Genomic DNA, 27,425 nt, shown 5'->3' with positions numbered 1-27,425 from the left:
TTTGCGCCAAGGCGCATGGTCTAAAAGGGTTGAGTTTATTTTCTTAATGAGTTATAGGTGTGTTTTGAGAATAAACCAATTAGAGTCTCATCTCCCATTCCCTTTAAGAGCCAACTGCGTCACGCCATAAGCGCATTCGCTATTTACAGGACGTAAAGTAAGTCTAAGTGGAAAAACTGAGCATTTCACTAGCAAACAGTTAACCGTTTTTTTTTTTAACAGAAAACTGTTAAACAGAGCATCTACTGCGTGAGAATGAGAGATGGATCACTTTCACTTTCGCTCTTGAATAGGAAAACCTTTACGCACAGAAATCAATTTGTCTATAAATAATTAATTGCGTTTGTAAAGCGCAAATATTCGTTTCAAAACTATTTCTAAATTCAGTTCTAGTTTTCAGCAAACGAATAAATGAACAATATTAACGAAGTGTGTTCAAAAACCTGAGTTATATCCTAAAACACATGCTGTGCCCCTTAAGGTCTATATATAAAATATCCAAATATAAATATGGATATAATAAATAGTACTGCTAATAATAATAACATTATACAAAAGCAAATTGTTATGAATTAACTGAAAAAGCCTCCCCAGATGAAGAAGACATAAAAGCAGTGATTTTTCATATTTATGTAGGCTAGAAAATAGTATGTCTTGTAATATTTTAATCCTTTATATTTATATCCTATATCTATTCTTATTATATCCTGTTTATATCCTTAATATAATTTTTTTTCATATGTAAAGATATTTGCCTATTGCTCTCTTGTGCGTATTAAGCAGTGTGTAAGCGAGGCGCAACTCTGCGCTGTAGTTTAGACCGGGTTTGTTTTGGTCTAATGAAAAATCAATTTTAGTTTCTCAAAATAGCAACGCGCCAGCAGTGCGCCTCAGAACGCCTTCCTTTTTAGACCAGAACGCCTATGGGTGCACAAATGAGCGCTAATGCATTTGCTATTTAAACAGCGTAGCGCAACGCCTCAAAACGACTCTTGCACCAAGCTGAAACTACCAAACAAGTATTGTGCCGCGCCTTGCGCCACATTGCGCCAGGTGTATGATAGGACCCCAAAAGTACATCAAATAACAAATATTAATAGAATGAGTTGACATACTAGCAAAGCTACTATTTGCTGAAATGTTTTTTGAGGGAACATCCGAAAACCTTAGCAGATATTATAGAATATTAAAGGCACAGTACATAATTTTTTTTGCCACTAGAGGGGCGCATAATCACAACAAACAAAGGCATAGTTGGATAACAACGTGACTGAGAGTGGAATCATGGGAGTTATCATGTACATTACATCCAACGTGAAATCATGTTCATGAATGAGCTTAAGTATACAATACTTATTATCAAGGAAGCATGAAGTAGAGTACAGCTAAAAGCCTTCGAAGCAAAACGAGACTGCTGCTTCTGGTTCTTTTAGTCGTGATCATGTAGGGAAGACATTTTTTGAAATTTTTGAGTGAGATGCTGAATCTGCTGATGTAGAATGGTTCTTATCTCATTCAATTGCTGTTTCTCAATTATAAGAACGTACTTGTGTTCTTGTGGAGGCCGTTCTTGCCAACTCACCTCGGAAGAACGAACTCGGGAGGCCGCAAGAATAGAGAACGTGTCCTATGAGAAAAGACATACTGCGTTCCTCTGATGGTCTCATAAACTTCAAGTGTTTTTAAGGGAAAATTATTTAAACATTACAGCATTCATACAATGATTTATTGTTTTTGCCCTTCTTACAATATATACTTTGCATAAATACCTTACAAATATATGTTGCACAATACAAATAAAACTAATTTTAATACGAATTTTAGCAAACAAACCCCCTTAATGGTTTTATGCCTTTATAAAGATTTTCATGGTAATGTTTACCTTCTCATTTAGGGAAACTCCAGAGAGAAATAAGTTATGTCTCTGAACTTAATAATAAATCTAAATAAAATGCTACACTTTCCACCTCTTTTATTCAGCTGCAATAATTTTTAGGAACTCTCAAGCGAGTTTTGCACTCAAGTATGCATTAACGCATCCTTGATATCAAGAACACATCCGGGAACTTTCACGCATCCTCCGTTCTTGAGTTTTGGAACTGAACTTTTGTGGTTGATGATGGTTACATGAGAACCTGAGGACACAAGATCGCTGAAGAATGCATATTGAGAAACAGCCATTGATTTATGCTAAGCTAAAAGTTGTCCAGCTAGAACCAGAGATCAGCTAAAAGGATTTCAAAATGTTGAAACTCAAATGTTTAACTGTAGAGACTTGTAAAATTTGCCTATTTTCCGATAAGTTGTTTCCTTTTAAGCTAACATAGTTTTTTCTGTATCAGTGAAATGTCTTGAACTTTTCAACATAAGACTTTTTCTATCATACTGCTGTTTTGCCATACTAAATACATTTTAAGCTTCTGTTATAATACTGCTCTGTGCAGTAAAACACAAAACACATTAAAGTTTTTGAAGCATCTTTAAATCATTCGCGATAATGTAAATACGTAAGGCAAAAATAAAACTACATATGTTCTAGTGGTTTCTGAATATTGTCAAAAAAATCATACATATTGTGCCACATTTAATATTTTAATAACTGCTATTTTATACGTATTTACTTTTAATCAACAGAATGTCAAACAGAGACCATCAAATTCCTTATTGACACACTTGACTGTAAATTGACCTAATAAGGGCCACCATTTCCCATCAAATTAAAAGAAATAAGACCGTACTTTAAATGCAAAGAAGAAAATCCCCTCAGGCAAAGCACTTAACTAAACTAACTCCTTCAAGGGACCCTGCCAACAGACTTCAGTGTGTTTAACTGTCCAGGTTGACAAATGCATCCAAATCAATCTTAGCTATCAGCTCAGACAGCCTGGAGACCAAACTATATTTATCGAACTGTACAGAGGACCCACTTAATCCAGAGCAGTTGAGAGTATCGACCCCCAGTCAATATCCATGCGCCACCCATGGTTCTGGAGACGACTTATGGATCCCTCTTACTCCGGTGGACAGATGCTCCAGTTTTGACCCTCTCACCGCTCACGGTGCTGTTTAAGCATCCAATCCATATCGCCATATCAAGCCGAGGAGAGCACTGACAGCTTCTGGGGTATCTGTGGGTCCATTTAGCCATCCGCGTTATCACTGCATTGATGAGTCAGCATGAAGAGAAGACAGCACCGTTAAAAAGAGTAAATTGCTCAGGCAGCGCCAAGATGCTAACCATAATAAGCCAAGCGTTCGGACGAAGAGGCGAGAATGAATAATACAAAAGCAGAAATCCACAAACTGCGAAGCAGATAACTCCATCCATCTAAATGTCAGCTGCTTCATTCTTCAGCAAATGGCCACATGGTTGATATTCGAATGAGAGGACGACGGAAAAGCTGTAAGCTGAGTGAAATATGTCAAACGCACAGCAGTAATTTCTCTCAGGATCCGAAACGCATTTATTAAATAGATAGTTCGCCCACAAACTACAACTCTGTCATCATTTACTCATCCTCATGTCATTACAAAGCTGCATGACTTTCCCTTGCAGAACACAGATGTTTTAAGATGTTTCAGCTGTTTTCGTGAAGAAAGTCAGGGGTTCAAAACAATCTTTTCTTTTTTTTTTTAAATACACTGGCCTGTTATTTTTTCCAATAGGTCTATATTAGAGAAATTAAAACGATATGTTTCAATTAAATTATGTAAATGAATCTGCTTTTTTTAATAAACCTTACATTACCTAAAACAATTCAGTAAATCCAACAAATCTTTTTTATTCAATGTACACTGTAAAAAATGCAGGGTTCCACACAATTCATTCATGTGGTCCCAACACAAATTAAGTTAACACTTTTAACAAATTCATGTGGATTGAACATAAAAAAATTAAGTTGTCCCAATAAAATCTCAAGAATTGTGTTGTTTCAGCTCATTTTTATTAAGTAGTTTGAACTAGCAAAAAAATAAAAACTTTTTTGAGTGTATATGAGTTTCAAGCAAGAAATAAAGACATTGGCATAAGGATGCATTAATAACTTCAGTTAATGTTTGACTGAACTACCGCATTAGAAGCCTTTCCTGCTCAGAAACAAGGTACAGTAGCGGGGTGTTGTCTATTTCAATGTGTTTTTAAAATATGATGTAAGATTTAACATTTGTGTAGTGAAGTATTTACCAAGGACTCGACAAACAAATCCTGCAATGCTATTTCTTGCTTTATAGGATATTCACTTGCCGCTGGTTTATTTTTTTCCATTATGTAGGTGGGATGACAACAAGGACATGCAATTCTAAGGAGGAAAAGATGAAAATAGCTTGGCGATCAACAACTGAAAATAGCTGTATAAACAACAAAAATAAGAAAACAGTCAGATGCTTCACAAGCAAAATTAAATATACAGTGTGTACAACCACTTGCTTTTTTTATTTTAGTAAGAAGATTCAATCAATTGGTAAAATATACAGTATATACACATACAAAAATGTGCTTTGTGAGGTCTTAAAAAATGTAGTTTTTTTTAAAGCTGAAATGTACACCTAACCACAATCAAATCAATGCCCAGCAACCAAAGAAGTAACCAATGGGGTGTGTTTAGGGTGGGACAATCTGGTTCCTCATCCAATTGAGTGCACAATCAGTATTTATTTTCTTCACAGCTAAACAGATTTTTTTTATATAAAACTGTAAGCTCATTTTAAGGTTATTAATTGATCATAATACTTGATAATTATTATAATTGATAAGTGTGTTAAAACGATGATGAAGTTTAATGTTGAATTTGTTAATTTTGTTGAATTTTAAGGTTGAATTTTAATGTTGAATTAGTTAATTGTTAAATTTTAATGTTGAATTTGTTAGTTATGCTGAATTGCAATGTCGGATTTGTTAATTATGCTGAATTTTAATGTTGAATTTGTTATTTATGTTAAATTTTAATGTTAAATTTGTTAATTATGTTGAATTTTAATGTTGAATTTTTAATTAGATTGGATTTTAATGTGTATTGTGTTAATTATGTTGGATTTTAATGTCAAATTTGCTAATTATGTTCAATTTTAATGCTGAATTTGTGAATTATGTTGAATTTTAATTGTGAATTTTTTAATTATGCTGAATTTTAATGTTACATTTGTTGTTTATGTTGAATTTTAATGTTGAATTTGTTAATTATGTTGAATTTTATTGTTGAATTTCTTAATTATGTTGAAATATAATGTGTATTGTGTTAATTATGTTGAATTTTAAGGTTGAATTTGTCCAATATGTTGGATTTTATTGTTAAATTTGTTAATTATGTTGAATTATAATGTGTAATTTGTCAATCATGGTGAATTATAATGTATAATTTGTTTATTGTTTTGAATTTTAATGTTGATTTTGTTCATTATGTTGAATTTGTTAATTATGTTGAATTCCAATGTTGAATTTGTAATAATGTGACCAGATAAATTCAACATGATTGACAGCATAATTAAGTTAAATAGCAGAATTTCTACATCATTTTAACCAAGTTATCATTTATATATTATATTTATCGGGATTGTACTTCTTTCCCTTATCAAACGTGCAAGGTACAGATTTTTTAATTCTTGTCTTTGAGATTTAAATTAATAAATGTTGTTATTTAAATTACAGCTGTTGTTTCATGAATTATTATTTACAAAAGATATTTTTAAAAATCCCCAAGGGAAAAATGAATGCGAATGAAAATAAAATTAAATCAGGAACTAATGTTTGCTATGTTTGATGGTAATTGTGTTTACAAAAGACAATAATAGAGTAATTATAAACTCCATTTTGTGACACAAAAACAAAATACTTAAAATAGATGTTGCTTTCCTTTTGAACGTAGGTACAATTCCAAATTAATTTTTTAAATAACAGAGCAAGTGAACGTAACTTTGTGATTTAGCTGTGGAAAAATGCTGCATTTTCAAGCTAATAATTGGTTTCATATTGTGTTAATTCATTAGCACAAACAGTTAAAACTTTTATTGTGCTTTGCAATTCCGTAGGCATTTATCTGAAGTGGAAAAATGAATCAGACACGTTCCAAAGAAATATCTTTATTCTGCATGCTTCAAGCTCTAGGTGTTAGCCTTCGCTCCTCAACACCCCAAGATTCAGACTCATTAAATTTCCAATGTGCCATCTTGCTCTCTTATTAACTTGGTAATTGTTTACAAGCAGTGATAATACCCAGAGTCATGGCAACTGTCATGGCTGAATGGACAGAAGTGATCTCCAAGCGCCAGGCTGCCATATTAAACATCTACTCTCTGTCCAAAACAGAGCTGAGAATAAGGACAAGCTGTTTTTTTTTTCCAGCTCAGCTCTAATAGACTAGATATGTCTTGCTTGCGGGCAACATTGGTGTAAAGATCATTACTCTAAACTGTACATGTTCAGGCACTAACACAATAGACACTTAAAAAAGAATTGCTTATTCCTTTTTGATCATTCTCATTTCTTCCCTATTTAGTTATATTGTCAAGAAACACTATTGCAAAGAAGTGTTTTTACAATAACAGAGATGAAGCGTACAATCAAAGAAACTATATAGATGAAAAGTAGCTTAATACTAAGCCAACACTATTTGTGTTTTATTGGAATTATGTGATTACAAGTTTTTTTTTTCAGTTTACTTGTATACATAAAATTTGAACATGCACAAGCACTGTTATAATTTAATTTCTCCCTCCTCCTTATTACTGTAATTTTTTTGTATTTAATTTGTTGTTTAACACTGATCATTTACTTATTAAATTGAAAAAAAAACTTGCTTAAATAAAATAAAAATAAAAACACATATAGTATGTTTGGTGTCATGACTTAATAAAACATCACAGTGTTATGATCATCAGTAGCGTTGCACTTACAGGCTTGGAATTCCTATTATTCACTCAACTACACATCTGCCACTGAACTACAAATCCCATCATTCCCTACACTCACACACCTGGCCCAGATCTCCCTTGATTGCAAACACACAGCTGAATTACCAAGAAGACTGATTATCAGGACTATAAATACACCTCACTCACACGCACACACACACGCACGCACAGACACACACACTGCTGAGTCTTTTTTGTCTGTAACTTTACAGTTCCCTAGTCTAGCCATGCCATGTTTCCTGTACTTTGTTTTGTTTATTGTTTATCCTGTTTTCTGCCTGCACTGATCACTCTGACTGTGACCATGACTACTTTTTGGATTACCCCCATAATACCATTTGTTTCTGTCTGATCACTGCCTGCCTGACTAAGCTGTTAATAAACTGCGTTTGGACACTCACCTCTGTTGTCACCCCGACTACTGGCTACAGACAGACACTCAAAGCTTATTTTTAAAATCTCAAAAGAAGCTTTAAATGTAAATATGTGACAAATTTAATCTGATACAATGTCATACAAATGATCGGAATGATTGCTCTATGGCCATTTTAGTTGTTAATCCAACTAGTTGATATAAATTATTATTACTTTTCAATAATAAACATTCTGAATAGCATATTAGTTTGTGCTGTGAAACTGAAATATCACTGGTATTGACATCTTGACTGTTATTTTGGTCACATTTTACAATAAGGTAATTAGTTAATGTATTTATTAATATTTACTAATATTGAACAACACTTGTACTGCATACATTAACCATAGTTCAACATTTAATAATGCACACCTAAATTCCAAATTCATCCCTGCTGACATTAGTTAATTCATTGTGAGTTAACATGCACCAGAGACCAATTGTATTTCTATTAACTAACACAACTGACATGAACAAATACTGTAATATAGTTTACTGTTTGTTCATGTTAGTAAATGCATTAAAAACATTAACTGATACAACCTTATTGTAAAATGTAACCGTTTTGTTTCACTGAGGTACTATTATACGCTATATTTAGATACTACACTATTATAAGTTGAATTCCTAGCTTTCTTCAAAATGTGCTTTTGTGATCAACAGAAGATAGAAACTAAAACAGGTTTGGAACAAGTAAAGGGGGAGTAAATGATGACAGAATCGTTTCTGGGTGAACTATGGCTTTAAATCTTCAGAATTCTTACTTAATTAAAAAAAGAAACAGAGGAAAACTGAGAAATCCCATTTATTTAACTTAATATAACTTACATACTATTGTTAAAATATAAAGTAAAATGTAAACTTTTGCATAAATTGAATTCTCAGTAGTACATAACCTAACGCTATGCACCGATAGACAAAATTCACCAAATACTCAGAATCTACTACAAGAAAAAAATGTATTATTATTTATAAAAAAGACAAAATAATTGGTTCAAAGAAGTTCAAACGCAGCTTCCATAAGGGAAATGGATGCATATTTTGGAGTGGCACTGCGCAGATGAATTGTGAACTCAAACAGTAAAAGCGAGCTCAGATGACTCATCTCCATCACCGCAGGACGGAGCTCTCGGGGGGGATGGAGTCTAAAGTTCACTATGTGAGGACTGGGTATTAAAGGAGGAGCGAGGCATGACCTGAGCTTCCTCCGCTGAGCTCAAACTGATGAGGGTTTAGCCATTTGGCCTGGATCAGCAGGTTGGGCCTGTACAGGTGATGAGCCTCTGCCCAGAACAACCCTCCACACACGCAGGGTCAGCAGACACACGCCAACACTAAATCCTCAATCCCACAGGAATCCAGATGGAGAAGGCCACGAATACACAGCATCATGACAAAATGACACCATGGATGCAATCTAAAGTAGCACATACTGCATCTCTCTGTCTTGCACGAATGACTGTTTGCTTTGAAAAAGACAAGAAAAATGTAATGAAGAAAAATATAAGGCCTCATAAAAAAAAACTTCTTGACAGCAATCTAAAAGCGCTGATGACACTGTACAGCAGGGGTGCCCAAACTTGGTCCTGGGGGTAGTTCCAGCCATCAGACACACCTGAGCTAGCTAATCAAGCTCTTACTAGTATTCCTTGGAGGAGCTAAAAATCTGCGGGACACCAGTCCTCCAGGACCTAGTTTGGACATCTTTGCTGTAAACTGCCTTGTGCTAATATTGGTGCCCTTGGTAAAAAAAATTGCAAAGGCTGTTAAAATGTACAAAAGAAAACTGTTAAAACGCATGCTCAAATGATAACAAAAAAATAAATCAATAAAAAAACAGCAACAAATAATGGCAATAGATTCATCATGTTAAATCAAAAGATAAAACGAATATCTCCAGCTCCTTCCATAAACATACATGCATAAATTTATGATTTCATCCTTTTTTTTATAGATTATTTTGTAACACTTTTTTAGTATCAAGTAGGGTTGGATGATGTCGATTAGTTTGGCATTGTATGATATCTAATGTGAAACATCATAATAGACCATGGTATTGTCGTCGTGGGTGGTGGTGAATTAATTATTAATGAATAAAACACAACCAAATCACAAATAAATAAAGATAAGTTACACACAAATTGCATTTATAGCATTTTTAAAATAAATTATAGATGTGGCTATGGTTTTACAATCCAAAATACTTTTGTAAAATCCCCATGAGACCATTGTAGTTTTTAATAATAGTTTGAATGAGGTTTTTATTTTTATGTTTTACGTTTTATTTGAAGGTTTTACAATTTTGCTTTAATAGCTTTTATTTGTTCTAAATTGTTGAAATTAAAAATACACATTAGACATGTTTCTATAACTGTATAGCAGTGTTGTGGAGTTGGAAAATATTTAGCATTTTTATGCAAATGTTATTTTTGTGCCATTAAAATATTATTGCAGTTTTTTAATTATTAGTGTCAAATAATTATTATTATTCTTCTTTAAATTTTTAAAAGTTTTAATTTTAGTTATAGTAATTTCTCTTTTGCTTTTGTTTTGATTTCATAGCATTAGGATAAAAAAATCTAATTAAATTAAATAAAAAAAAAAATAATAATATTATTAGCCCTCCTATTTACACCCCCCCCCCCCCCCAATTTCTGTTTAACGGAGAGAAGATTTTTCAACACATTTCTAAACATAACAGTTTTAATAACTCATTTCAAATAACTGATTTATTTTGTCTTTGCCATGATGACAGTCAATAATATTTTATTAGATATTTTTCAAGACACTTTTATACAGCTTAAAGTTATCATTATTAATTATTAATAAATTAATCATCTTCAGACTATCTTCTTTAAAAATGGTCTTCCTTAATTCTGCATCCAAAGCATTAATGAATTACACCCTTTTTCCTATTTAAGTAAAAAAGAATGAGAAGGAGACTATTAACAGTTAACCTTCCAAATGACCACGGTCAAAGTACAAGATCTTCACGAGATCTGAAAACAGGACTGTATGACATGCAGAGCAAAGCTTAAGCAGGATCGAGCACATAAATTAGGCTGTGTAAGACCACGGCAAATGCAAAGCAGGTCCACGCATTGTCTGGATTAAACATTATTTTTGTCTATCAGCAGAAGGATGGGGCTGCTTTAATTAAGTTAAGAGTTGCCTGAGAGACAGTTTAACAGGAGGGCATTAAAGAATACCGTAAACAAACAAAAGGAGTGGACAGATAATCCATAAGCAATTAATTAGGGGAGGAACTGTGTGGCTTCCGCACATATCAGTCACATTGAATAATTGCTGGAAAAGAGAGAGATATTTATACACTGTCCTGGGTTAACAAGTCTGTACAAGGAGAGGAGGAATGAGATGCTCACCGTCCTGCTCCCTCTATTGCCGCTGATAGCTGACAGTGATGTGGTATGCACCATCTTTACTATTCAAGATATATTAGCCAAACCATCTGGAAGGTCAGAGAGGTAATGGCTATTGTATATTTTATGAAGGAGGCTGCAGTTAATCATATGGTTGAAGGTGATTTTTGTTATGCAGCACATCACGGCTTTGTTCCAAACGCTAGTGAGTTTCTGTCCTGTCTATCTGCATCAGGAGCATCCTATGTGAAATGGAGTCTAGCCAAGACTGTATGGGATAAAACAAAACAAAATTTCGGCTTGGTCCCTTAATTATTCAGGGGTCGCCACAGCAGAATGAACTTCTAACTCATCCAGAATTTTTTTTACACAGCGGATGCCCTTCCAGCTGCAATCCATCACTGGAAAACAGATTGCAGCATAATTTTTTTTATCATTTTATAATGCATTTCATATAAATGGTATGTGATTGACAGAAACAATACAATAAAGCAAAAATAAAATATGTAATAAATATTTTTTAAATAAATTTAAAAATACGTATTCCTTCCAACAATATTTAAAAGTAAAATTAAGAAAAAATTTGTGTTGCTGTAATGTCAATTTAAGCCACACATAAATCGATCTTCTCTGTCTTTACTACTAGTTATAGCACCAAATAAACAAAAAATAATATTAGGATAAATATAATAGTATAATAGTATAATAATAATAGTATAATAGTAAATTTCATATAAATGTTATAAAAAATCATTGATTGAAACAACAAATAAAATAAAATAATGTAAAATCATTTTCTAATAAAATAATAGTATTAATATTACATTATTTTGTTACTGTAACCTTAAATTAAGCCACACATAAATCGATCACCTCTTTGTCTTTACTACTAGTTATAGCACCAAAATAAACCGAAAACAATTTTATAATAAATGTAATACATTTCATTTAAATGTTATGTAATATCATTGACCAAAACTAGGAATAAAATAAAACAAATTACTATTTAAACTTTTAAACTAAACTAAACATATAATGCCAAATAAACATGAATGAAGAATTGACATTTTTTTTACTTGGACTGCCATCTTAATAAATAGAGAAACACATAGACAAATAAACAGATTACATAAACAACCACAAACAAATAAATAAACGAAATCAATCAGGGTTGTTATAGTAACTAAAAAGTAAAATTAAAACACGTGTGGATGAAAATTATTTAAAAAAAATAATTTAATAAAAGTATTTAATATTTTCTAAAGAAAAATGTTTCAGATTTTTATAATTTCAAACTTAAACAACTAAAAGTATAACTAAAATTATTAAAGGTATTATAAATATTTTTGAAAAACACAACTGTTTAAAAAGATCTTACAAAAAATACAAAAACTAAGCAAAATACACAATACTAAACTAAAACTAAATCTAAGTAGTATGACCAAATTCAGGTTAGAAGAATGTCTAAACAAATACTGTCTAGTTAGACAGGCCACTGCAGATCCAAACAAATCTATTACAATAATAATAATAATAATAATAATAATGATTTAACAATTTCTGAGTGTATGTATGAACAGCAGCAGCATTTGTACTGTAACTTACACAGAATGTGACATTTTACAATAAAACAATCCTTAAAACTGAATATAGTTGAATATAGTAACTGAATATTTTTCCTTTTCTTGTTTTCAGAAACCTCTATAAAAAGCTGTTTCCAGGTTTGATTTGTGGAAATAACTGTGGTTCTGCTAGCAAAACATTTGCTACCAGTTCACCAGCAACAACAAATCAACCAGTGGAATGCATTCTGGGATGGGCTATGTGTGTGTTTGCTTGACCAGTGTAGGGAGTATTATCAAAACCTGCATTAAAACAATCATTACTTTTGCAATTGAGTTTGATGCCCGAGGCACAGAAATTACACACTTAACCTTTTAAGAATAAAAGAGCACAACTGGATTACCACAGTCATTTAGATTGTTTCCCTGAAACGGGTCAATAACACAAGCACCGTGTGATGAATTTACCTGGATTTCCACCCCATAGCCCATGTAGACGGTCACGGTGTATGTGCAGTCCACATTGGCATTGTACCAGCTCCTAGCCTGCTGTGGTGTCTCTATGTAGCCTCCCGGCGATGTGAAATTGGCGCTACACGGAGCTGCATTACAAAAGATAGAAGGACAGAGAGAAAGTGCGCATCAGTAGAGTCGTTCTCGCTCTCTCCATCTCACTTCATTGCGTTCTCTCCCATCTTTAATTGTCTTTCAAGGTTTTCTCATTTTCTGTCTGGATCAGCGGGGTCAGTTTTGCTGCTCTGTTGTGTAGGAGCATGTGGACAGTTCTGGTGAAATGGCAGGTGAAATGGCGAATATTTTCTGGTTGCCTTCAGCTCTTTTTGCTCTGTTGGCTTCTTTATCTCCCACTACAGTCAACCCCTGCTGTTCTCACTACATATGTATTCATATGCTTGGATTTGTTATAAGGGATGAGTTATAATTGCATATTTTCTTAATCAGCATGTTAGCAACTAGTCAGCTAGACTAATGCTACAGAGGAATATCAATGAATATACTTTTTTTTTTTTTAAGTTATGGAAAATATTCTAAACCAATTTATCCAAGTAAAGATGTTTTAAATTTTTGTAAGTGAGTGCAGCATGACAGAATTGTACTCTAAATCGGTATTCTTTTCGAGATTTGAGGAAAAATATCCTCCCCAATGGAAAAAGTGACGCTGGACCATAAAACTAATTTTATGTCGCACATGATTTTTTTTTTTTTTTTTTTGTCAATAGCCAAAAATATCTTGTATGGGCCAAAATGATTGATTGTTTTTTACTCTAAAAACGCAGTAGAATAATAAATTAAAATTATGTTCCATGAAGATATTTAGTAAATCTCATAGAGTAAGGCCCAATCCCAATTCTATTTTTGTACCCCTACCCCTTCTCCTTCCCCTTCCCCTTCCCCTTCCCCTTCCCCTTCCCCTTCCCCTTCCCCTTGGCTCTTGAAACAGAGTGTGAACGTGAAAGGCTTTAAAATGTACCTCTAAAAAATGGGACACCACTACAACACAAGCCTTTACAGTGGCCATATTCATCTACTGTATGTAAACACACCAAAAAACAACAATATAACATTATAGCAGACACTGTAAAAAGCCCATTCCCAGCCACTAGACTTTTCTGACAGGGCATTCGAGTGTCATCGAGTGTCAGAATGTTGTGGAACTGCTATACAGGAGTAATGATTATGCATTATAGATAGCAAAATTAGGCTTTTTTATGTTAGTGGGTAAACCACGAACGTGGTTATGAATATATTAAAACATATGCTTGTTTGTTGTAAAAATTTATAATAATGACAGAAAATACTAATTTGTGTATCTCCATACTTCTTTGTGCAGCCATGCTGTCGTTGTGTATTCTGGGAATTTTTCTTCTTGGTTTTGAATGTGGTCCTGATAAATCTCTGTTTGAAGGGGTATCTACACCTTCCCCTTAGCCCTACGCCTTCAAGCTAAAGAAAATTGGTAAGGGGAAGGGCTAAGGGGTAGAATTGGGATTGGGCCTCAATATATCCTACAGTAAGTATAATAACTTATTTTGTGACTAATAACTTCGATTGGACAAGTATAGTAGACATTTTTTTGTATCTAGATTAATGATTCAAGATTTTTCACATACAGTAGTTGTATCTTGGCCAAATATTTCCTATCTAACAAAGTATACAACAACGGAAAGATTACGTGTTTAGCTTTTAGATAATACATCTCAATTTCTCAAATAATTACAAACTTTAAAAAAAATAATCATACTTATTCTAAATATTCATTGTATTGAATATTGAAAGTTCAGAACATATGAAATGCCACATTATTATTATTAGTTTTCATTAACATTCTGACATTTTTCATTAAAACGAACAAGCAAACAAAGATGTTACAGTTGTTTTTTTCTTACTTTTTTTAAACTTGTTTGTTTTAAGACAGATTTTATTGGACAGAGCCAGTGTCATTATGTTATAAAGCACAAAAAATAATAGACATGTGCAGAAATTTGATGATTTTTTGAGCTATCACCCTTTAATGACGTCATGTTACGGGAAAACTGAAATTGTGTGGTTTTGTTCCGGAAATTATTCATTTACAAATTAAGCACTGGACATAGGATATATCCTCAAATCAAAAAAAAAAAAAAAAACTGCTATTAAATAATTTCGGATAGTACCTTTTGTTATATAGACATTCTAACTCACTGATTTATTTATTTTTACTTTTAACATCATCATGTAACAAAAGCCCCAAAAAGCAACAGCAGTACACCCCCACGCCTTCCAGCACAATCAAACATTGTGATAAGCCCAAAATCTGAAACACATGCAAATCTCAGTCAGACCAATCATATGAATGATACCTGGCGTCTGCATGTTGGTAATGACCGTTGTGGTGATGATGGTGGATGTGGTGGTCTCGTCATCCAAATCACCAGCCACTGATGACGATGCTTTTACATCAACATCACTTTCTGGAGATTCATCATGTTCAACAGAGGGCTTTCTCTCTACAGTCACATCCTGTGGCTTGATGTTGAAAGTTTGAGTGAAGTCTTCTCTATCTAAGTGTTTGGAAACAGGCAGTGCAGATGTGTGCGCATCAGTGGTGCTCAAAGAAATGGATGGATCTGAACTTCTTCTCTGCGTTTCTACTGAAAGTTTGTGTTGGATTTTGGGCACATGTGGCTGGGTGAGGGCAGCAGCCGATGGAGCCATTGTGGTGCTTCTGGGAGCCGCTACATCAGAAAAAGGCAGTGCTTCTTCATGTGGGACCAACTGTGTAGATGGGTCCTGGAGGAGATGGGAACTGGAGGATGGCATTGTGGGATGGTGCGCTGCCCCTCCACTGTCCTGAAAATACTGGCCGTGGCTTTGGCCACGTGGGTCATAAGGCGGGTAGGGCTTAAAAGGCGGATGGTGGTCGAGGCCACTGTAAGGGGGAGCCGTGGTGAACAAGGGTAATTCTCTGTCTGTGTCCTGGGTGGTGTGATATGGGTTGGACCCGTCCTCTGCTTCTAGCTGACCTCCTCTTTGGGTGACTGCTAACCTCCCATCTGTTAAGGATCCTAAAGAGACATTAAAGTACAAATGAAATCAAAACGAACCATATTTATTTGAATAATTCATCTGTACATGACATTAAGTAAAAAAAAGTTTGCCCTTGTAATTTAAAATTGAAATCTGAAAATGCACTTTCATACGTCTGTCTGAGGTATTGCGGTATTAAAACTGACAGGTGGAGGGGCGTGGTTAAATATGTTAACCACGCCCCTCCAACTGTCAGTTTTGACAGCATTATAACAAACAAAAATGGTGAGATGTAGGTGTTTGTTAGGTTTAAAAACACTCCAGAAACCCTTTTCCTGATCATTTTGAATTAAATGCCTTCTTTACAACATCAGCTCGCAGCAGAAAAAACAAGCCACTCTTTATATATATATATATATATATATATATATATATATATATATATATATATATATATATATATATATATATATATAAAGTTTTTTTATGAACTGCGTCACAATACGAAGAAAAAAATGGTGAAGTTTAAAGACAAGCAGAGTTAATTATGAAGTTTCAGGCAGACACATTCACACAATAAGTAAAGAGATATTAGTCCACATTAGGGCTGGGCCAAGAAACGATGTTATATGTTATACACGATAAAATTTATGTCAATAACAATGATAAGCTCTGGACTTAGATCAAAGAGCCAATCACACAGCAAAAATGTGCAAAAATGGGAATCTAAAAGTGTGTTCATATTAGTATAAGGTGATTTATTTATACACATTTTAATGCTTTAATTATTAAATTGATAATTTGATTATTCTTTTTATTTTAGCCAGCACTCCTGGTCCTCCATACATGTGGTGAACTACAGAACAACATGTGCACAGGTCGTCTAATGGCCAGGCATGCATAATAAAGCAATTTAGCCATTTTCGCAACTGTGTGATTGGGGATCATTTTGACAATGTTGTCCTTGGACCTTTTCAAAGTACTATTCCATAACCTTTCTATTATTAGTAGTACACTGCTGTCATGAATAAGTGAAATTACATGAAAATGTACCCTAAAATTCAAAGCTGTGGAAAAAAAACAGGTTTGAACTAGAATAATATCTTGTGTTCAAACAACTAAACTCCTTTGTAACATATTTCAAAGCCTGGCATCTTTTATTGTGTGAAGCCTTGCAACAAATTTCCTTTCTAAACCACCCAGAGAGCAGAAGACTGTGTGTTTTATGGCATGTGAAGCTTTGTGGTTCAGCCGTACGTAATTGCAAGGCATTCAAACCGTGGGGTCAGAACCCCCAGTACATTAACAAAATGGAAAAAGTATCCACTAAATGGATTATGATTGGAGACGTTTTGAAAACGACACAGAGCACGCGGAAGGAAAAAAGATAAAACTCCTTCGCCATAATTGTTCATTTGAATGCTCTCTCTCCTCCCCTTGCCAATTAATGAGTCCAAACCTTCATCAGGCGACACGTCGTAATGAGTGGATTTGAGTAGTGTAGCGGTGAAAATGGATCTCTTCCACCTGCACCTGGTGAGAGGGAATCAGCCGGCCTTCAGGAGGCTGCTGTGTGCCGAGAAAACTTTTGATTTCACAATGCTTCATTTGCACCCTAATAGCTCTCTTTTCTGTTTCTCCATTTACTAATAACAATCTGCTTCCAACAATGAAGCGCGCCGTTTCTGGAGCGCTTCCCTGCAAGGGAAGGGAGGGGATGATATCTCAAATCGAACGGAACCGACGGGATATTTTTTTTCTCCCTATCCTATGAAGTGTCAGAAGCAAAAGATACACATCATTTCGGCAAGCGCAGTTGTGTGTTTTATGAGAGATTGACTGGCTTTGAGGGTAAAAATCACATTGACATCTAACGCATCACTCAAACGCGAACAAAATGACACATGAGAGACAAAGCAAAGGGCAGGAAGTCCTCAATCCCTGTCATCCATTCACAATTCAGCCATTTGTAGATCAAACCACAAACCAGAAAGGATTTTATTTCTTTGACACAAGACACCTAAATGCAAACAGCGTGAGAGCACAATGCCAATCAGGGTTTGCTTTTATGACTAATGTATTAGCTGTGGCCTTACATGAGTAATTACTACATAAGTAATGTCAAATTTAGATACTTTTATGACATCAATTATTATCCTTTTCACCCTGAGGACAAGCATCTCTGGAAGGAATCTTGGGCAATTCGAACTTATTGGGTTTTACCAACATCCAAAAATGCACTTAAGCATATAACTTGCTCCAGTTTTCAGTTGAATTTTGGTAGTTAAACACCAACTTTTAAAATTGCTTCTGAAAATTGCTGTATGATTATGGTGCAGAATATTAATAAATGAAGATTTAATTCCACATATTTTATTGCACATTCAAAACACTTTAATAATCATTAACCAAGATGGAAAAACTTAATTTCTGGAAAAATAGATAGTCAGGCGAACAATGGTCAAGACGGGCAAACAGATGTACACAGGAAATCCAGAGTCATAGTCCAATACACGGGAATGGCAAAAAGGGGCTAATAATTTTGACCTTGAAATTGTGTTAAAAATATTAAAACTGCTTTTATTTAAGCTGAAATAAAACAAATAAGCTCTGTTAAGCATAATTTGGAAAATATTTAAAAAAGAAAAAAAAATCACAGGGGGGCTAATAATTCTGACTTCAACTATATACAAAAATGTTTTAAAAAAGTGCTTTTGCCAAAAATATCAGAAATGGCTCTGCTGAAAAAAGATTCCAGACTCCTGCTTTATAATAATGTAAGGCAGAGCTGTAACCTAAGTTCTATCTGTATGATTAACACAGACCTCACTCATCAAATGAGAGAGCATTAAAACTCACTCACATAAAAAAAAATAATAAAAAATCATGTACATTTACTTTGACTCAAGTAATATGTATAACCTTTGAGCTTGTGCTGGAAACATATTTTGAAATGCTGAAACGGCTGCAAAAATGTGCAAGAAGCTACATTTTGCAAAAATGTCAGTGCTGGCACACGGTTTTTAACAAGATCTTGAGAGTTCTTGACTTATAAAAAGCTTCTAACATCAGCATGCATATCACACTCAATGTCACAGGGATTCTGTGTTGAAAAAGCGAGCATTCCCACTGGAAAGTCCCATATACCCCCTGCACTTCACATAACCCCAGCAGTTCATAGTCCAAGCTCCCCTAAAATCTCCAGGCAAGACCAAACAGACGTGGTGCGCTGAGGCAGGAAAATGTTTGATTTGCTCCATTAGTGCTGGTGGAGTATAAACAGAATCTCTCAGACTGACTTCACTTTCTGTTCAAAGGTCCCTCAGTGCTGTGCTCTTCAATGGCTGGATTTGACTTTTAAATGACCATGAGCCTGCCTTAGAAGCTTTTTACACAAACCAGCGGGGGAGTGCAGGCTTTGTTTTACCCTCTGTTGCATTTTCTCTTAACTTGCAAATAGGTGTGTTCACTGAACTCCAATTTAAATAGCGCCCTTTATGCACGAAACATGGCGAAGGAGGAATAACTGCAAATAACAGCTGGAGGGAGAAGTGTGGTGTCACTCATTTTTATGCAAAAAGTTGCCCTGAGACATCTGTAATAAAGCACATCATTTAGAAGTCATTATTTATAAGGCTCTTTTAACCAAAGCGACTCATGGTACAAGCTTTACCCGAGCAAGCCCTTTGAAGCAATCTGTTTTTCTTTTTTTTCTGCTTTCACACCCTTTTAAGAAACTGTCCTACTTATGAGTTCATAAATTGTCCCCGAGTGTTAACACTTTTGACTGCTATTACAATCAGGGGAACGCTAGAAATAAATGCTTGCAACATCAAGGTCACAGTTTTAATTCCCAGAGAATGCATGGAGCAGAAATGCATGACTTGAGTGAAGTGTAAGCATCAAGCATCCAGCATACTAACAATATAAAATAAAATATAATACATCCCATCTGTGGGAAAAAAAATTATCTATTAGTAAAAAAAAGTATAATTTATTAGAATGTAATGGAATATAAATGTATGACTAAAATATGACCACTAAAATGTATTATTTTATTAGAGTATATAGAATAAATAAATAAATAAATAAATAAAATGGGAAGATAGTTTAAAGATGGTCCACTCCTCCCCCATATGCACCAGACAATGTAATGTAAGGTGTTCCATAGAGCTCATTTAACCATTGCCAAATTCATTCATTCATTTTCTTTTTAGCTTAGTCCCTTTATTAATCCGGGGTTGCTACAGTAGAATGAACCACCAACTTATCCAGCATATATTTATGCAGCGGATGCCCTTTCAGCCGCAACCCATCCCTGGAAAATACTCATACAATCTCAATCAAACACATACATACAGACAATTTAGCTTACCCAATTCACCTGTACTGCATGTCTTTGGACTGTGGGGAAAACCGGAGCACCCGGAGGAAATCCACGCGAACACAAGGAGAACATGCAAACTCTACACAGAAATCCCAACTGACCCAGCCGAGGCTCGAACCAGCGACCTTCTTGCTGTGAGGCAACAGCACTACCTACTGCGCCACCGCGTCACCTCAATGTCAAATTAACAACGTTTTTTTCTTGATAGAAGTGATGCCTGTAATCGTTGTAAGCAGTCTCCAGCTAACCATCTCCATATGTTCTGGAGTTGCCCTTAATTGACAAACTTCTGGTCCAGTGTTTTTGATACACTTAATGAAACTATTAACATAAATCTAGACCCTAACCCTATGACAGCGCTTTGATTTTTTTACTCTTGTAGCTAGATGAGCCATTCTTATCAAACGGAAACAGGTATCTCTCAAATCTTTTTACAAGACCCGGAACCCTGTTTTAAGCTAAATCAAAGGCTTAGCCTTGATATCAGCTCTAATACACAGTAAATAACTGGAAAGAGGAAATATTGACTTTTCTTTTTTTCCCCTTATTTACTCTTTTACAGTAAACCTTTTTTTAAATTAATGTTTAATTATTTTAAAACTTTTTTTTCTCTCAGAGGATATGTTTGTTTTTAATTAATAAATTTCATATATTTTATTTTGAGGGGATAGTGGGAAAATACGAAAACTAAGAGAGTCTGTAATTTTTCTATGTTTTATTGTATACTACCATGGTCTTGTTAAAATCAAATAAAATAATAATAATTACTAACAATAATTAATAATAAATATTAATAATAATAATAATAATAAACAAAAAATAAATAAATAAATAAATTAAGCTAGCTGTCAAAAATGTTTTCTTTTTTTCAACAAATTATAAGAATAATATAATATAATATAATATAATATAATATAATATAATATAATATAATATAATATAATATAATATAATATTATATAATATAATATAATATAATATAATATAATATAATACAATATAATATAATACATGAATAACATTTTATTATATTTAGAGCTGTATAGTCTTATTTATGAAATTAAAATGTTGTGGAGCTTCGTGTGTCAGATTGGCACCACTCTATAATTTAATGTTTACTCCAATTGGGTTAAATACACAAAGGTCTGCAGGTTTATTGCATGTCAACAATGCAGATGAAATATGCTCTAAAGATTTATTACAGGTCTGTAGGGCCAGGTGAAAGAGCAAACTGCACAAACACTCAACATGCTAATATACTTCCCCTCGGATCAAACAGCAATATCTAAAACCCACAAAAACATGGAGGGGATATTGCTTCATCTCCCAGAGCTCATGTATGACTGGAAGATGAAGCGTATGACTTTGACAGTAAAGGATGAGACGGGAAGCAGATGGGCAGTTTTCTGTGACGTCTTTCCACACACCACCTAACAAATCCTTAACTCAATTTTCTATGCCACTGTTTGCACTGATTAAAGTATTACTACCTTCTTAGAGCGATGTTTCTCTGTCTGAGCCCTAAGTGAGTTCCAGTAACAGCTCAGTAAGGAGATGATGCAGATTTAGTTTTTTTTTAAAAACAAATATATCAGAGAATCACACTTTTTTTTCTGTTTAAAGTGATAGTTCACCTAAAATTAGAACATTGTGTTATAGTTTACTCACCCTCCACTTTTTTCCCAAACATATTTCAGTTTCTTCTATTGAAGGAATGAATAATGTTTGGTTAAGGGAGACACACCATCCTACTATGAATGTCATTTACAACAGTCCGAAAAAGAAAAAAAAAAAAAAAAAAAAATATATATATATATATATATATATATATATATATATATATATATATATATATATATATATATATATATTTTTTTTTTTTTTTTTTTTTTTTTTTTTTTGAGGGTAAGTTATTTTTCAATTATTTTGTGTTGTTGCTGAACTATACCTTTAAGTGCTATTATTGGGTCCCCAGTCCATCTACCACCCTAGAAAATGTACAAAACCTTCCCAGAGAGACACAAAGGGCCGACTGAGAGATGGAGAACCGCCTCAAGAGGCGCTTTGACCGACAATAACATCTGAAATAGCTAATTAGATATTAGATTAGATTAATAATCTAGATGTAATTAAAAATAAATGCATAAATGACTGACCCATGTATTACACAAACAAACCAAAAAAAAAACCTGTTCGTCAGTGTATAATTCACACTCTGAGTGCATCCAGTCATACCCAACACCGAATTTGCATATTTCCACCCATAATGCCACTGCAGCAGTCTACATTTTTGTTCACTAGCCATAGCAGTTGGAATTTTACATCTGCCCCAGAAAATACAATGAACATAACTATTTCCCAAGACTCCTGAATCCTAAGTAACTAAGAAGATTATGGTTAAATTTAAAGAAATGCGATTAATTTTGGTAAAGTGCTACATAGAGCATCAAATTGCTTCACCAGCAAGGATCAGTTCAACATTCTTTCTGAAGAATAGGTGAATGCCAATGTACTTCATGCTAATTTTTCATATTAAAAACTAGTTTGTCACTTCATATTTTGAGAACATTTCCAAATTTGTAAACTGTGCTGCTAATGTGACTAATGCTTTATTTTCTAGAGTCAAAGACTATAGGATGCACAAGACGTGCCACTCGAGTAGTTTTGAATGGGGGAAAGTGTAACCATTAATATGGCGGATGAAGCCCCGCCTACTAGTACAGTTGCCAATCCAAAGTTGCTATAGACTGACAATTCTCTGGGGAAAATGCTTGGAGCAGACGTGAGTTTTTATGACAGTTTGGTGGTAAACAAACACACTGTAATCTCATGATAATGTGTAACACAGCCTTAAATGAAGTTAGTGTCATAATTTCATTGCTTTTAAGTGCGCATGCGCATTAGCTTGGACAACCTAAAAATATCCAGATTTAGTTTGATTCAGATCTTTAGAAATGAAACTTAAGAGACAGTTTATATTTTTTTTATTGGTTTTTCCAAATATATTATGTGATGGTAAGCTTGCCAAACAGTTTTGGAGAATTTGAGGTTTCCCCAATCAGACAGAATGCCTGAGCATACTGAATAAGTGGTGTTTAAAGATGGCCGCCGAGTGAAATGGCTTGTCTTAAAGGGACTTTGCTAGAGTTCAGTCATTGGATTAACACCTATAATGATCAGAACATTCACTGTATAGTCAAAGAATTTTTGTTAATAATATATTTTCTGTAAAGATATGAAAATGACTGATTATGCCAGCACGTCGTTAGTAACATGCTAACATCGGTTTACCTGATTCGATATTACTCCACGCATACTAGATATATTTATCCATTAATGATTCAGAAATATCCAATTGCAGTCTAAAAGTCTTCCTTTCTATCATTATTTAACTCCACTACTGGCCATTTCTGATATTTCGGCTACGTAGATTTGCAGGTTTTGTTGTTTCTGGAGTGTCAGAATACATTGTCTCCACCCTCTTCTGTAAAGCAGAAAAGATTATTTACATTTAAAGGGACACAGAAATGGTGTGCTTTTGCCTGTACCCCATGTTGTTGCAAATTTGACAAGCTATAATAAATGACATGTTGTTTATTTTGAACTTAAACTTCATAGACACTTTCTAACCTGACTTCTTTTTTGTCTTCTGAAAAACGGCATAATATGTCCCCTTTAAGAGAGGGAGACAGATGCAGAGAGAAAACAAACACCACCACCACCAGGCAAAAGACACAGTGAAATCAGTAAAAAAAAGAGAAATACTGTGAGGCAAAGCTCTCCCCTCCCTACTGTGTACAGCTATAGCATCAATAATGCACCGGGGAAACTAACACAGCGCCTCCCTCAGAGCGATACGTCTGCTTTCAGCTGCCTGCTCACAGAAGAAAACCTCCAGGAATGAGCACACTGCCAATACTGAAGTTATGAAAAAGAAAACAAGAGGGAGAAACAAATCAAACCGCACTTCTGCCAGAGGAAGGGAATAGCGAAAGGCTTCTCTGACAGACCGAACGTCTGACATCACTCCTTTTAGTTGAGCTGCTTACATTAGTAGAAATGCCGATTCAGGATATTATAGTTTAAGCCACTTTTTGATTAATTCTTTACTAAATTTCACAGAATTATTTTTCCAGTTTAATTTAGTTTTTTTTTTATTCTGTGCATTTTTCTCTCTGTCTACACCAATGTCACTTTAGTAATCAAAAAGATTGTCTAATGCTTATTTTATCCATTTTAATTTGATTTATTTTAATATACATATTTGATTACATTGATTCTGTTAAAATACGGTTAATTTTAATGTGAAGGGGATGCTGACAAAGGAGTGCGGATCCAAATGCAGGGTTTATTAAGGCAACAAACACAGGCAAACAGATGTACACAGGCAATCCAGAGTCGTTGTCATAAACAGGTGGATGGTCAAAGGCAGGCAGCAGACCAAAATAAACAATACAACAAAGCAAGGTCTAACACGACACGGCAAGGCAGGACAAGGGAAACGCATTCTAAAGTTCACAGTACAGATAAACAAGACTCAATACTGAAGTGTGTGTGTGCTGTTCATACAGTTCCTCTAATTAGTTCCTGAGCAGCTCCCAGCCGTGAGTGAGTGTAATCAACCCAATGAGGAACAGGTGCATGTGAGCAGTGCATGACTGGAACATGTAGTCCATATAACAGCGGATTTGTAGTTCTTTAGCGATCTGCGTGTTTGCTTGCAGTCTGCCAGGATTAGATTGCTGGTGATATTTATAAACAGTATAATTCAATATTTATATTCCTATGCTATTTTACAATTACAATATAATGTATACATTTTTAACACTTATAGTGTTCTAAAAATCTCCAGTACATTTATTTTTCTCAAAAGCTTGATAAATTATTCATTTTACCATTATTATTATAGTTATTAATACTTAATATTTATTATATAATGTAAATATAATAATAAAATAATATATTGTTATCATTAACAATATATTATTATTAATATTATTATCAATATTATTATTACTACTACTACTATTATCCCTCCCTTAAAAATTAAATTAAATTAAATTAAATTAAATTAAATTAAATTAAATTAAATTAAATTAAATTAAATTAAATTAAATTAAATTTCTCAAGGATAAAATCTGGACTCTAGTCCAGGATTCGATTAGACCCTATTTGATTCAAATTGTGTGACATTTATTGTTGTAGTCCTAATTCCATTTTCATGACTGAATTCCATATATTGCAAATCATATAGCCCTATTATCCATATACTTTCTCAGTCAAGGTTTTTCTGTCTCCTTCTCATTAACAGTCACACCGTCCTTTTTCTTTTATTGTCCTCTGTTTCCATCTCTCTCCACCTCCTTCTTTAAGCCAAGTCAGAGAGACACAAAGAGCCGACTGAGAGATGGAGAACCGCCTCAAGAGGCGCTTTGATGTTTATCATTGAGCTTTTCAAAGACTGTAACTAAAAATGGGGCTTATCTCGAACAGACCGCCGAATCCTAAATAAACGGAGCTGATTGCATTTCCCAGCATTTTATTCACTGGAGAAAGGGTTTGTGGAAAGGCCTAAAACACTATTTGTTCCACCGTTTATGGCTGGAAAAATAAAGATGGCCTCTACAGGTGATTTTATTTTACATTAAACTGCAACTAAGCAACCCAATTCATTTATTCAACCATATTCCAATGCAGGTCCTCCAGGACACTTTGTAGAGCACCAAAAATGGCTTAAAATCGAAGAAAATGATGGTCACAACCCCTTTTACTTCTACAATATGACATTTACCAAATGATACAATATTAAATATAGGAAAATAGGAGGAAATGAGTTAAAAGTTTGTGTTTCATACCTGAATGAAGCCAGATTGAATGAGATTTTTCTGAAACAATGTGTGATTTAAGCTTTTGTGGCTTTGATTAAAAGTTATATGATTAATGAGGGACTTGATTTAGTAAGGTATACCACAAAATGTAAACTCTAAATGTGCTATTGAACATTTATTTGAAAAAGTCACTTTAAGTTAAAGTTTTTACTCTCATGTTAAAGCTGAATTTATGAGAGCAGTTTGCAGCATCTCATGCTTTTAGGATTTTGTTCTAATATATAAATTTTTTTGCTAAAGAAAATATTTTATTGTGAAAAAAATAGTGCTGCTTCATATTTTAATTTGAAACAAAAACAATTTTAGTTTTTTTAGATTATTTATTTAATAGAAAAATCTAAAGTATAACATTTGTTTTATAATTATTATTTGAATAATGTTGGATGTTCACTTTTGATCATCTTAATGTGTCAATGTTTAAAGCTCACCTATTTTAACCCTTTTAGAAGATTTTAAGATACAGTTGGTCAGAATTTTTAGCCCCTATGTTAATTTTTCCCCCAATTTCTGTTCAATGGAGAGAAACTTTTTTCAGCACATTTCTAAACCTAAGTTTTAATAACTAATTTCTAGTAACTGATTTATTTTATCTTTGCAGTAATTACAGTAGATAATATTTTACTAGATATTTTCAAGACACTTCTATCCAGCTCAAAGTGACATTTAAAGGCTTAACTAGGTTAATTAGGTTAATTAGGCGGGTTAGGGTAATTAGGCAAGTTATTGCATAACGATGGTTTGTTCTGTAGACTATCGGAAAAAAATGACTTAATAGGGCTAACAATTTTGACCTTAAAATGTTTTTTTTTTTTTCTAAACTGCTTTTACTCTTGCTGAAATAAAACAAATAAGACTTTCTCCAGAAGAAAAAATATTGTCAGACATACTGTGAAAATGTATTTGCCCTGTTAAACATAATTTGGAAAATATTAAAAAAATAAAATCAAATCCAAAGAGGGGCTAACAATTCTGACTTCAACTGTAAGCCTTTGGTGTCTCCAGAATGTGTCTGAAAGTTTCAGCTCAAAATACCCATCAAATTATTTATTATAGCCTCCAGAATTTGCTAATTTTCTTGTCTGAATACATTGCGGTTTTTGTAGCCTGTGGCTTTAAATCCAAATGAGCTGAGATTTGGGTCCTGTTTTAATGTCAGGAGATTTCAAATAAGAGACTTGTTGGGTTTATATCAGTTAAGTTTCCTTTATTGTCATTCAAAACATCACAATATATTGTAATGCAGAACAAAATGTCACACCAATATAATTGTGGACACACTATACATAAAGACAGTTCTGTCCAAAACTCTAACAAAAGTTGATTTTCATCATAGATGCCCATTAATACAGCTTTTTGAGCAAT

General features: G+C 33.8%; 1 protein-coding gene across 8 annotated transcripts in view; it reads right to left on the bottom strand.

Annotated features, from left to right (window-relative positions):
• The window catches only part of sez6b (seizure related 6 homolog b), a 369,655-nt gene that overhangs the window by 144,600 nt on the left and 197,630 nt on the right, over positions 1-27,425 (bottom strand). For all 8 annotated transcript variants that reach the window (XR_015509446.1, XM_087284203.1, XM_087284201.1 and 5 more), the window contains exons 2-3: positions 15,122-15,826; positions 12,732-12,865 (exon numbers count right to left, since the gene is read on the bottom strand). Coding sequence is in view for 7 of the 8 variants with exons in the window: in XM_087284199.1 (XP_087140325.1) it covers positions 12,732-12,865; positions 15,122-15,826 (839 nt within the window). In the remaining variant the exon portion in view is untranslated. The remainder of the gene's footprint in view (positions 1-12,731; positions 12,866-15,121; positions 15,827-27,425) is intronic.

This window comes from Danio rerio, chromosome 15, assembly GCF_052040795.2.
Source record: "Danio rerio strain M-AB ecotype USA chromosome 15, GRCz13ab, whole genome shotgun sequence".
Lineage (NCBI taxonomy): Eukaryota > Metazoa > Chordata > Actinopteri > Cypriniformes > Danionidae > Danio > Danio rerio.
This window is presented reverse-complemented; position numbering and strand designations above follow the sequence as displayed.